Here is a 13,191-nt window from a genome sequence, read left to right as displayed (position 1 = left end):
GAACTATTTTTTCACACACAGTATGCAGCACATACAAAATGAACTAACAATTTAACATTGTTTGCTTCCAGACGTTGTTCTGTATATATAGAAGCGCTTGTTTAAACCCAAAGAACAATGTCTTATTGTTTGTTGTCCTGTACAAAAGTGCTACCTAATATTATTTTAAGGCTGTGTCTGATAAAAACGAAATGTATGCGATAAAATTATCTATAAGAGAATTCTTTTTAATTTTAACAAAGGTGTATTTATTCGTAAACGTTTTGTTTTATTTTCAATTTCATTTCAAAAACTATACGTTTTTATATGAATATATGATACTTTAATGCTGGTAAAAGCTAGTAAAAAATTATATTTACAGAGGCAATAGCGACAAATTTAAATATGCCAATATATTAAACGACGTCGATGTGCACTCATACCCCCCCCCCCACCCCTGTCGTATTTCGTCGAAATAAGCAAGCCCCCCACCCTCCCTCTTCTCAATGGCGCAGTTTATGGATGTCCCCTAGTGTGTGGTCGCGCGATATGTCGTTTCACTTCATTTCTGTCGCTTTTATTTTATCATAAAGGAATGAACACACTGTTACGATTAATCGGTGCGTTGACGACAACACTGCAATGCGAAATTTTCGCGAGACGAACGGCTATGGCAATTCAGGAGAACCAACCATCGGTGCGATGATATCTCGCAGCGTCAGCGTTATTCTGTGTTTTCTGTCGTTGTCGTTGCGAATTTACAATGGTTCTAACAGAGAAATTAATAGAATCGGTTCATCACACGAGGATTATAAAAACATCAGAAAGTATGAGAGATAAAGTATAAGCCAAGAGATAAACGAATCCCGTATTTTACCAAGTATTTTAATTTAGAGTTTTTGTTAGTTTTAATTATTTTATTATTTATTCTGCTGAAGCAACTAGCAGGATCAACTCTTCCTCCGATCCTGAAGAATCCATTCCAGACTATGCTGTAGTTGTCGGTTCAATGTAATCAATGAGACAAAATGCGTCGTCGTGACAGCGATTAATAGCAGCAATGTGTTCATGACATGAAAAAACGCTGTCGTTTATATTGCTAGATAAATCATGTCGTCGACGCACCGATGAGCCCAGGCGCAAATTGAACCTAAGCGAGTCACAACCTGCGCCGGCGGGACGGGTGACCTGTGCAGTTATTTTTCTAGCGTGCCGCATATTGAACACAAGCCAACCCGACCGTCGGCTGTCGCCGTAACGAATAGAGACGGGCAAAATAAGTGCGGACGTGTAACGGTTACTATTGATACTGGTTCTCAGTGGTACTGAGTACAAATACTGATTACAAAATACTGATGTATCTGATCCTTGTACTGAATTGAGTAGGCAACTAAAAAACGGTAGTTTCGTACTTGTAACTAGTAACGTTTTAAAAATATCTTACACGTTCCTAGTAGTCGTAGCGGTACGACTTTCAAAAACATCGAATTTGATCATAAGCGGGTGCATAAAAAGATATCTTACACTGAGTATTTTATTTCTACATACCTTTATAATAACAAGCATAAGTTAAACACTGCATTGATTGTGATTGCAAAAACGGTTCGCATGTTTTAAATACGATTTTTGCTGATTATGTATTTTGCTAAAATCACAAAAAATACAATTCACAACCATCATTTAATTTTTAACGATAAACAAAAGTCTAATATGATGACAAGTTTGAAATTGATCGACTTTGTCGATAACAGTGTCATTAACAGATATTTTTAAATACCATGAATCATTTTCCAATGATTGTGTGGATTTAAGAAATACATACTAAACAATGTTTTTACATGTATAAATGAGATTATAATTATGACACATGGTACTCCTTATTTTTCAAATAATATGCTCTTGTAAACGCATAACTTTGATTTATTGGATAAACCTACATTAGATACGTCACAAGAAATTAAAAATAATTAACATGTAATAAATTCACTGTTTTAATCTGTGCCGCTTTTCTGGTCCGATGGTAATGAAGTTATCAGCATTTAATTGCAAAGCGGTCTCTTAGCTGGAAAATACTTGTAAATACCATCCGTATTCATTTCAGATACTTCCATATCGCAAACAAAAACACGTAAAAATTAACATCTGGCGGTGAGTCACCCGTCCCAAGCACAAGAAAACTGTACGCTGACGACAAACCTTCCCAGGTGAGACCTGCGAACGCATGAACTGATAGTAAGATGCGCAGAACTGTCTACGCAGTCCGCCGACGCAGGTTGTGTCTGGCTTAGGTTCAATTTGCGCCGGGGCTGAATTGCATCAATGTGTTCATTCCTTTACTCTGCGCGATCCACCACACCGATCAATGCATTTGGTCCGTAGTTCGCGATAAAAAAGTTAGACTTCCAAAAAACCGTTGTGAAATAATAAAAAATATAACTTTTATTATATCAAAACATAATACATACCTAAGAATATCGGTAAGATATTCATCTCTAGTTTCTAATTGTTCGAAGAGGGCGTGTTTATTCTTCTCCCTTTTCGTTAAGGCCGTTGAATACAATCTTGCGTCGAAACATTCTGGCAAGTTACCGTGTTTGAGGGCACTAATTCTGGACGGTAAATGAAATTGTGCTAAATCGAAAATTGATTGAACTAAGGGACCTTTTACGTGAGCATCCAGAGGAGAGGCGCTGTGAAGACTTGGCGAAATATTAACCTAAAATGATTAAATGTTGTTGATTGACAATTTATACCGTGATTCAAAATTCGGTTTATCATAATGTTTCTGTTTAAAAACTTATTAATAACAAGCTGAAAATGCGAGCATTATCATAACGAAAACTTTGTTTATTTACGTATTTTAATTCATAATATGGAAAATTGCTATTTAGACAAGGCGGAAACGGCGGGTTCGTTGGGAAAAATATTCCCATGAGATATTTTTGCATAGTCACATTCGTGAGACATCCCAGAATAAGGATCAAGAAGTCGCCCACGTGAAAAGTGGGCCAATTTTTTTTTAACAATTTTTTTTAATCAAATTGAAAAAATCAATATTTTTGGCCCGGACTATTCTTTTTAGGTTTTTTTGGATCACTCTGGACAAAAAAACTCTCTTATAATTTTTCTCTAAAGTTGATCCTTTTCGAGTTATAAGCAATTTAAAATTTGAAAAACGCGAAAATGGCTATTTTTAAGACTTAATAACTCGGTTAAAAATTATTATTATGAAAGTCAGAAAGTGACTAAATGAAAGTTTAAAGTCGCCGCTACATGATCCTGAAGAAATCTGTGTCATTAATTTACTACTAAGCTGTGATTTTTAATTAATAAAAAAGAGCGGTTAGATCATATTGACGCCGCTGTAAATGTGAGTGCGAGTAAGATGCACAATTGGACTGTTGGAATGGCTTCTCTCTCGCACTCAGAATTTACAGCGACCGCACACGTGCATGACGCGTATTATTATTACTTAAAAATAACAGCTTAGTAATTAAAAAATGACAAAAATTTCTTCAGGATCTTGTAGGGGTGGCTTTAAACTTTGATATAGTCATATATTGACTTTCATAATAATAACTTTTAACCGAGTTATTAAGCCTTGAAAATCGCCATTTTTCGTTTTTTTCAATTTTAAATTGCTTATAAGTCGAAAACGATCAACTTTAGAGAAAAATTATAAGAGACCTTTTTTGTCCAGAATGGTCCAAAAAATTAAAGAAAAAATTGTTTGGGCCAAAAATATTGATTCTTGCAATTTGATTAAAAAAAATTTGCCCACTTTTCACGTGGGCGACTTCTTGAACCTTATTCTGGAATATCTCACGAATGTGATTATGTAAAAAAATCTCATGGGAATATTTTTCCCTTCGAACCCGCCGTTTTCGCCTTGTCTAATTATGAAAAGTTGTTTAGAATTAATAATTATGTTTTAATGTGCAATTATATCATTCTAATTTAAATGTTATGAACTATAAAGGCACTTTACTCTTGATCGAAATTCATATTTTTTATATACCTCGTATAAAAATAATAAAATTTTACATAAATCTTAGACCACGAAGAGCTTTTTATGACTTGTCTTCGTCAAATTTAAAATAAAAGAGTTATAAATGAAAATGTTGTTGGTATCCATAATTTGAGAAAAATATTCAAATATTTTTTTCCATAAGAAGGATGTTATTGCACATATCAGACCATAATTTTTTATTCCAAACAATATTATTTCATGTAGTCAGTTCGCTAAACTCAGACACAACTGGCTAGTGATTTTAGTCAATAATTGTGCCAATTTGGCAAAAAAAATAATTACTAAATAGTTAATAAGTACTAAATAATTAGTAATTTTGCCAATTTTGGCAAAATTCGCAAAAACCAAAAAAATTACCTACTAAAATCACTAGCCAGTTGTGTCGAGTTTAGCGAACCGACTATAATAACCATTTTTATTTCATAACGAATGGAACAGTCCATTTCTCATTAAAGGAGAGGGCTTATACTCGTGTAAACCTTTTTAAAGCGGTTAATAAATTATTGCTTTTAAAATATGCTCAAATTGTATTTTTGTACATCTTATTTATTTTATATTAATACCTAATTAAATTCACTATCAAACGTCATTGATATTTTATTAATACTTAATTTAAAATTTAGTTTGACATTCACGAAGTGTCAAACTCAAATAATGTAAATAACCTATGCTTTGCTTAACAAATCGAGATTCAAAAACTAGCCTACTTACTATCAACGATTTCAGCTGAGGTGTAGTGTGTCGGAAGAAAATAAATGGGTTGTGACGTCACATTTTAGACTTTGAGGGCGATTATCTCGAAGACGGTTAGAGATATCGAAATGTCGTTTTCAGATTTGGATTCAGAAGAAAAAACTACATAAGAATCCATCGATAAATCTGATCCGGGTATTGCAGGAGCGGCAACGCAATAACACACACACTTTTGCGAATTTATAAACGAAAAGTGTTCGTTGAAAATACACACCAGAAACTACCTCATACAGAGATGTAATCAAAGACCATATAAAATTTGATGGCATTTGAGCCATATGTGATTTATTTTTATTCACATATATGTGAAAAAGATTTACATATTATGTATTAATTTATATTTATTTACCACTTAGAGGGTAAAAAGTTCGACATTACATTGACTTTATCATTGTTTTATTATTTGATTCAATTTTTACGCCCGTTCTAATACAATTTGGTGTTTACACACTGGGCGGAAACCGTCGCTGTCTACCGACGGACGTCCTGTGGATCAGTGAAACTACCGCAGAAGTGTCGATGTAGATTTAATTCATTGTTATATCATATAATTGTGTATAACATGAATAGAGAACAACTTCTAATGTTATTGGTATTTCGTCGTGGATTGAAGAGAAAGCGAAAAAATATACTTATTTGGGTCCATCCAATTAATCAAAGGAGATAAAAAGTTGGAGTCTTTTTTTCAATTATTTTAGGATGTCAATCTCGATATTCGACGAACTGCACAACCTACTGAAAAATCATATACAACGCGAAAATACTAGACTGAGAAATTGTATTCAGTTGAGGTTGAGTATGTTACATTAATTTTATTACAGGATTTGAAAATACCCAGATAGCGTGTAATGCAAGAGGAGGATTGAAAGCCAATAACGTGATTATCGTTGTTTAACGTGAGTATCATTCCTTGTGGCATTTCTATCTTTAAAACTCTCCGAAGTTTTGTACCAGAGTACAGATTTTTGCTGTACCAAATTCAAAAAACCAAAATTTTCAAATCGATTTTTCTAGAAAACGGTGCATCCTACGGACTTAAACCAAGAGTACCTTTTAGAAAATGCTTAAAAGTTAGAGACAAAAAAGTTATGTAATAAAATATCAGTTACCCTACCCAAAACAGACGCCTATGACCGCATATGGTATGACGCTATGGTATTCGCATACCAGTTTTCGGCTGTCTAAATAGAAGCGTTTTGAAGATATTTGAAAAAACTAATTACAAGGCACCAACTTCAAAGAGGCTTCTAGCTTCCTTAGGAACATATACATAAATGTTATAGACAGAGTGTCATGTTGAGCGAAGTACGACACCATCTTTTTTTCTTTGGCTAAGTGCTGTTTCACTCTAGACATAGTAAAGCTGTGTATAAAAACCTCGGCTCAACTGTAGGATCTATCGCCCTTAGTGAAACACCAAATTAAAGATGATAATTTATTTCTGTAAACTACACTAACTTCCCGGAAGACCTAATGACGATGCTTTACTGACCGATTCGTTTGATGGTTGAACTGATAATCATGATGAGATTACATGATGATTGTTTGAAGTGAATCGAAGTGAATCTGAACTGGTTGAATTGACTCGAATGGATTTTAATGTATGCCTTCTCTAAGCGGCAAGATGAATTGGGTCATAGCCCACGTGACCAACGAACAAAGGTTTTTATTTAGTCAGCAAAATTAGTGTCCGTTGCCAAAAATATTGTTTATGATTTGCAATAATTAAACTAATTAAATAGCCCGCACATGTTTGCAATATAATAACAATTGCGTTAGTGTGATAAAAAGAGTGTTTAATATCGAATATGAAAATTGAATGTTTGAGATTAAACAAGCTGCGACAGTAGTCCTTTCCTTTCGTGCCTATACTCCCAATTAGTTTCATGTTAGTTGCTCGATACAATGTGCTAAAAAGAGATACCGCAAACCATCCCAAGAAATCTTGTCATCATGAAGCGCGGAGAGTAGCCTCAGTCTATGCTAATATATACGACTATGCTTAGGAAGCAATTTCGGACTAGGTGAATAGGGTTTAAATTGTTTAAAAATTATCTGAGGAATCTCCTGTCTTCGTTTGTCAGGAGAGTTTCTGGATACCTTGTATATGATATGTATTTGTTAGGGCTCGTAGTAACGTATTCCATAAAGAGGAATTTGTATTAATTTTTACAGGTGATTTTTGATTAGATTAAGAAATCAGGTACTGTAGCTGTAGGTCTAAGAAAGATGTTATTACTTACATTATTGATGAACAGATATTCCCGAAAAATAACATTTGCTTTGCACAATATATGCAGAACCATATACAGTTGAGTCCGCGAGTCTTTACCCGTGCGTCATCATTTAAAGCATACGAAATAAGTCGGAAATCTATTTCACGCAACAACAACTGACAGAAAGTGGCTATTCTTGTTCTCATGATCATTTTTCAGTGCGTCATTAATTATGACGTCATATACTGTATTGGGTGTGTCGAGACTTATTTCATGTAATTATTGACGAATCTGACAGATGCCACAATCGTACTTAGCCATAGGTGAAAAGCTTGTGGAATTAAACTAATTAGTAATTTAGTAGATTTGATTTTTACACAATATGTTAACATGTAGGTATTTTTTATAAAGGGGAATAAAATTAAAAAGTAAACAATATTGTTAATTAAATTTATAAATATGGAAACCACTTAGCTTCCATTCGTCGTGGTAGTCAGACGTGCGTAGGAAAGAAGCTTGTTTTTTAAAACCGGTGTCTATAAATTAGATATTTAAATAAATATTTTGTGAACTTTAAAAGTAAATTAATTACACCAAATAAAAAAGCGAAATCGGAATAAAAACATTAAAAAGTTATGAGTGCAGTTAGCGGGGGCGACGCCCCCGTTAAAAATGTTTTAGAAACCCAAATGGATACAGAACATGCAACATCTTCAAAGGAGGAGCTATTAGGATTCCAAAATCTTGTTCCAGTTACACAGATAAGTACCACAAAACTTGTTAATAATAAACCCATTATCGATAATGACTTTGCTAATGTACACACTTCAATAACAAATAACATTAACAAAGAAGTAGGAACAAAAAGGGAGGAATTTCTTTACCGACAAAACGACCTAGGACCTTTTTACGCGTATTTAGAAAATAATTCACCCGATTTTAAAGGCAGATTAAACGCGTTAAGGATAGGTGACATTATTATCACAAATTTTAAAGAAATTGATGAAAAAATTGTAAGCATTGACGCAGTAGGAAGAAATAAAATACGTATAAAATTTAAAGATTATAAATCGGCTAACTATATCATATCTAAAAAAAATGAAGCAATATTTATAAAAAATAATCTAGACATATACATTCCTAAGTTTCTTTTAGTTAGACAGGGCGTAATAAAAGATATTTCCACAGAATTTTCAGTAGAGTATGTTAAAAACAGAATAAAAATGTACGATTTACACTGTAAATTTGAAGTCCTTCAAGTCACAAGATTAAATCGAAGACAAGTAGATGAAAACGGTACTCAATACATTCCAACAAAAACATGCGTAGTTAGTTTTAAGTCACAAGTGCTACCAAAATATATAACAATCAACAAGGTACTAAAGGAAGTCGAACCATACAAACAAAAGGTGCTATTATGCTTTAATTGTCTTCGATTTGGACATACAGGTGGGCAGTGTAAGAGCAAGGCTAGGTGCGATAAATGTTAAGAATTCCACAACTCAAAAGATTGTAAAAAGACCGATCTCACTCCAAAATGTTTTAACTGTTCGGGGGATCATTTTACTACAAATTAAGCGCATGTCAAGAATTTCAGCGTCAAAAACTTATTAAAGACGCTATGTCTTCCAATAATATTAGTTATCAAGACGCAAACAAACAGTTCCCCAGAAACTCCTATGCAAAAGTAACATCCATAAATACGGAACAAACTACAAACCTCTCCTGCCTCAAAACTTTCCCTCCATTAAATCCCAATAATTATACACCCACCCAATTCCCATCAAATCCAATTAACAAAATGTCAACTAATAATATATTCTACAATAATAATTCAAATAGTACAAATTCTCGAACATTCAAAAGACAGAGACCAAATAGTCCAGATCCAACATTAATTTTGCATAATGAAATTATATCTTCCCCTAGATCTCAATTACCTACGGGAGGAATATTAGACAGCATTAACTATAAGGGAAATATTAATAATAATCCAGTTGCATCTCCTTCAGACTTGAGCATGATAAATTCAATATTAGAATTAGTTATAGAAATTGTCACAAAAGTTTTAGTAACAAAAAGTATAAACATAAATAAGGAAGAACTCGAAAACTTAGTCAAATTAACTATAAATGGAAACACGTCATCACATTCTCAGACCTCAACCATGCAATAAATATCCTTCAATGGAACTGCCGTTCGGCAGTTTCTAATAAAAATAACTTAGAATATCTACTAGATAGGGGCAACTACTCCGTTGCACTTATATCGGAAACATGGTTTAAAGCAGAAAAATACTATAATTTTAAAGGCTTCAACAATATTCGCTGTGACCGGGACGACGGGTACGGCGGCTCTGCCATTTTATTAAAATCAGACTTAATATACCAAGAAGTCTCAATTCCAACTACAATCAACTTTGAGCATACTTGTATCTCGGTAAATTTTCCATATATACATAAAAAAATTTACTTTGTTTCAGTATACCTTAAACCGAGAACTAGAATATCATTACAACAGTGGATTAACTTTTTGGAACAAATTCCAAAACCCAAATTGGAACTAATTGGGGGCGACTTTAACGCACATAGTTTGGCATGGAACGATGGATATGACGATATCTATGGCAAGATTCTTTTGGAAGCTATCGAACAATGCAACCTAGTAATTATAAACGACGGATCACCTACATTAGCAAACAATAAGAAGTCAGCTGTAGACTTGACCCTCTGTACATAGGATCTGACACAACTAATTACGTGGTGTACTTTAGAAGAACCTTATGGCTCTAATCACTTACCAATACACATACAATTTGGAAGGAATATCCCACCTGCGCAAATTAAACAGACAAAACATAATATATGGAGACTAAGGCTGCTAATTGGGATGTATACACCGCTACCCTTGAAGCAACAGAACCAAAATCATCACTAATGGGCATTATCTACAATATTAACAAAGCTGCCGACAAAGCAATTCCGTTACGAAAATCAAACGCACAAAATAGAAATCATTGCTCAAAGGACTGGTGGAACGAAACCTGTAACATAGCTGCTAAAGCAAGAAAACAAGCTTTCTTAACCTACACACAGGCTCCAAATCTTAATAATCTAACAGAATATAAAAGACTTGATGCAGTAGCTAAAAAAACTTTTAAAGAAACTAAGAAAAAAAGTTGGATAAATTACTGCCAAAATCTAAATCAAAATACACCAATTAAAGAAGTGTGGAACAAAGTAAACCGATATAAAAACAGAAAACAAGCGAATAAACCCCTAATGGACCCCAAAGAAGACTGGATAAGCGAATTCCACACAAAAATCTCACCTCCATGGGTCGAAAACAACATTACTCAACAAATAGCTACTGTAAATAGGAACACTTCTTTCCTACAATCGTTATTTCAGTTATGGGAACTCGATCATTGCATTAAATCAACAAATAATAAATCTCCCGGGGCGGCTAACATTTCATATAATATGTTGCATAAAATGCCCTTAGACCATAAGAAAGCCCTGTTGGAATTGTTCAATTCGATTTGGATAAATAGGATTCCTTTTCCACCGATGTGGAAAGAATACATCATAGTACCTATCAAAAAACCTGGAAAACAGAATGGAAATGCAGATTCATATAGACCCATAGCTTTATCATCGTGTATATTTAAAACCATGGAAAGAATGATAAAGAACAGGCTTGAATATTGGCTAGAAAATGAAAAAATATTACCTGACTCACAATATGCTTTTAGAAAGGGAAGATCTTCCTTGGAACCCCTAACGATACTAGTAAATGACATCTATCTAGGATTCACACACAAATACAGCACTTTGGCCACATTTTTGGATATAACTTCAGCATATGATAATGTTCAAATAAATATACTAGAAGAGAAGCTCATCAATATTGGTCTACCAACCTCCTTTGCCAACTTCATAAAATCAGCTTACTCTAATCGATCAGTTTCCTTAAAGATAAATCAAGAAATTTCGGAATCAAGAATATGTAGATCTGGATTACCACAAGGTAGTATCCTGAGCCCAATCCTCTACAGCCTGTACACAATGGATATAGAAAATATTATATCACAAAAGTCTAAAATCATTCAATACGCTGATGATGTTGTTATCTACACCAGTAGCAAATCAGAGGACAAATGTATAGAAAATATCAACACTGCATTTATAAAAATCCAAAAATACCTAGACAACATGGGACTTTCCATATCCGAGTCCAAAACCAATATATGTATTTTCTCTAGAAACAGAAACAACTATCAAAGACAATTAACAATAGGAAAATATAAACTCTGTATTAGTAACTCTGTAAAATATCTTGGTCTGCATCTAGATAGAAAACTATTATGGAAGGACTGTATCCACCAAATTATCAAAAAAACAAGTAATTCTATAAATATCCTAAGAGCGTTTTGTAGAGCAAAGTGGGGAGCAGACCCAAATACGGCTTTACTATTCTACAAAACAATGGTACGATCAATAATGGATTATGGAAGTCAACTCTATGGAACAGCAGCAGATACACATCTAAATAAAATCGAGATACAACAAAATAAATGCTTAAGAGTTTGCCTGGGATATCTTAAGTCAACGCCCATAAACATTATACAAGCTGAAGCCGTGGAACCTCCTCTTAAACTAAGAAGACAACTATTGAGCAGAAAATTCATGATAAAAACCATTTCAAAAAAAACTTCTTACCTCAATAGTGTACAGTCACTAACAGTTCAAGTTTTGACCCATAGATACTGGCACTTCAAGAAAACCCCCCTCATAGTAGAATCTTTCTCAGAAATAGCTGACATTACAGATATACTCTATTCCAACCAACTCCCTCCAGTTTTAATTTACTCACCTGAACAAATTTTTTCACGTGAAATTAGAACCTACTATTTTGAAAGTGAAGAAGTAGCAAGTATCAATCAAACAAAGTTCAACGAAACAAAAAACAAATACTGGCCAAACTATGATTCTATATTCACTGATGGATCAAAGTCAAAAGAATATACCAGTTGTGCCTTTTACCATTTTGAGGAAAATACTGACAAAAAATTTATTTTACCAAAGGAAGCTTCCATATACACTGCAGAACTAACAGCAATAGTGCAAGCTATGAAATACGTACTCGGCTCTAACCACGACAAATTTATAATATGTACGGACAGCAAAAGTGCAGTAGATAAACTTAAAAATGTTAAAATAAATAGATCAGTTAATCATATTGAAGCAAAAATCCTGTATTTACATAATGAGATACACATCAAGAATAAAGTCGTCATATATCTATGGGTAAAGGGACACGCAGGCATAACAGGTAATGAAATGGTGGATGCCTTAGCAAAAACAGCTCCAACATCAGGAGAAGAACTAAATCTTAAACTACCCCCGTCCGATTTATTCTTAAATCAAAGGAACAAAATAAATGAGATGTGGCAAAACCTATACAGTGCATCAACAACTGGAACAAACTTTTGTAAACACCAACCAAGGATCCCCAGAAAACCATGGTTTCACAAAATACCAAACAGAAACTTTGTCGCCACAATAAATCGAATACGTGCAAACCATGCACTAACACCTTATTATAAGCACAAAATAAAAATTACAGACGATCCACTGTGTAGTTGTGGTAAAATGGGTACATTGGTACATGTTTTACTTGAATGTCCAATAAATATTGTAAACATTAATAATCTATATAAAAACTTAATTCACTACAAGATAAACCTTCCAATAGACCTAAATTGTATTATTTTTTCAGGAAATAATAATATACTTTATGTACTTCATCAACACATCATAAACTGTAAACTAAAATTGTAAAATTACTAACCAATTTTGTAAGCTATTCTGCAAAACAAACTAAATGTAAAGCATTAAAGAAAAAAAAAAGGTGAATACAAAAAAAATAATAAAAAAAATAAACCAAGTAAAAAAAAATGAACCAATTAAAAAAAAACCAAAAAAAAAACAAAAAAAAAACAAAAAAAAAAGAAAACAAAAAAAAAGAAAACAAAAAAAATAAAAACACACACAAAGAGGGCTAAAACCTCCGCGGCGTTGAACCGGGTTGATGCTCTAGCGCGGAAGGAAAAAAAAAAATTAAACACCTTACACTTTACTAATGCTACATATTACTAACAAAACAAATGAATACATCATGCTCAAGTTTGATACTATGAAACAATTTACA

General features: G+C 33.4%; 1 protein-coding gene across 3 annotated transcripts in view; it reads right to left on the bottom strand.

Annotated features, from left to right (window-relative positions):
* LOC114327501 (tubulin monoglutamylase TTLL4) overlaps positions 1 to 13,191 on the bottom strand; it is a 158,345-nt gene that overhangs the window by 37,259 nt on the left and 107,895 nt on the right. For all 3 annotated transcript variants that reach the window (XM_028276140.2, XM_028276139.2, XM_028276141.2), the window contains one exon: positions 2,445 to 2,695. In XM_028276140.2, coding sequence (XP_028131941.1) covers positions 2,445 to 2,695 — 251 coding nt within the window. The remainder of the gene's footprint in view (positions 1 to 2,444; positions 2,696 to 13,191) is intronic.

This window comes from Diabrotica virgifera, chromosome 7 (genome assembly GCF_917563875.1).
Source record: "Diabrotica virgifera virgifera chromosome 7, PGI_DIABVI_V3a".
Taxonomy (NCBI): domain Eukaryota; kingdom Metazoa; phylum Arthropoda; class Insecta; order Coleoptera; family Chrysomelidae; genus Diabrotica; species Diabrotica virgifera.
This window is presented reverse-complemented; position numbering and strand designations above follow the sequence as displayed.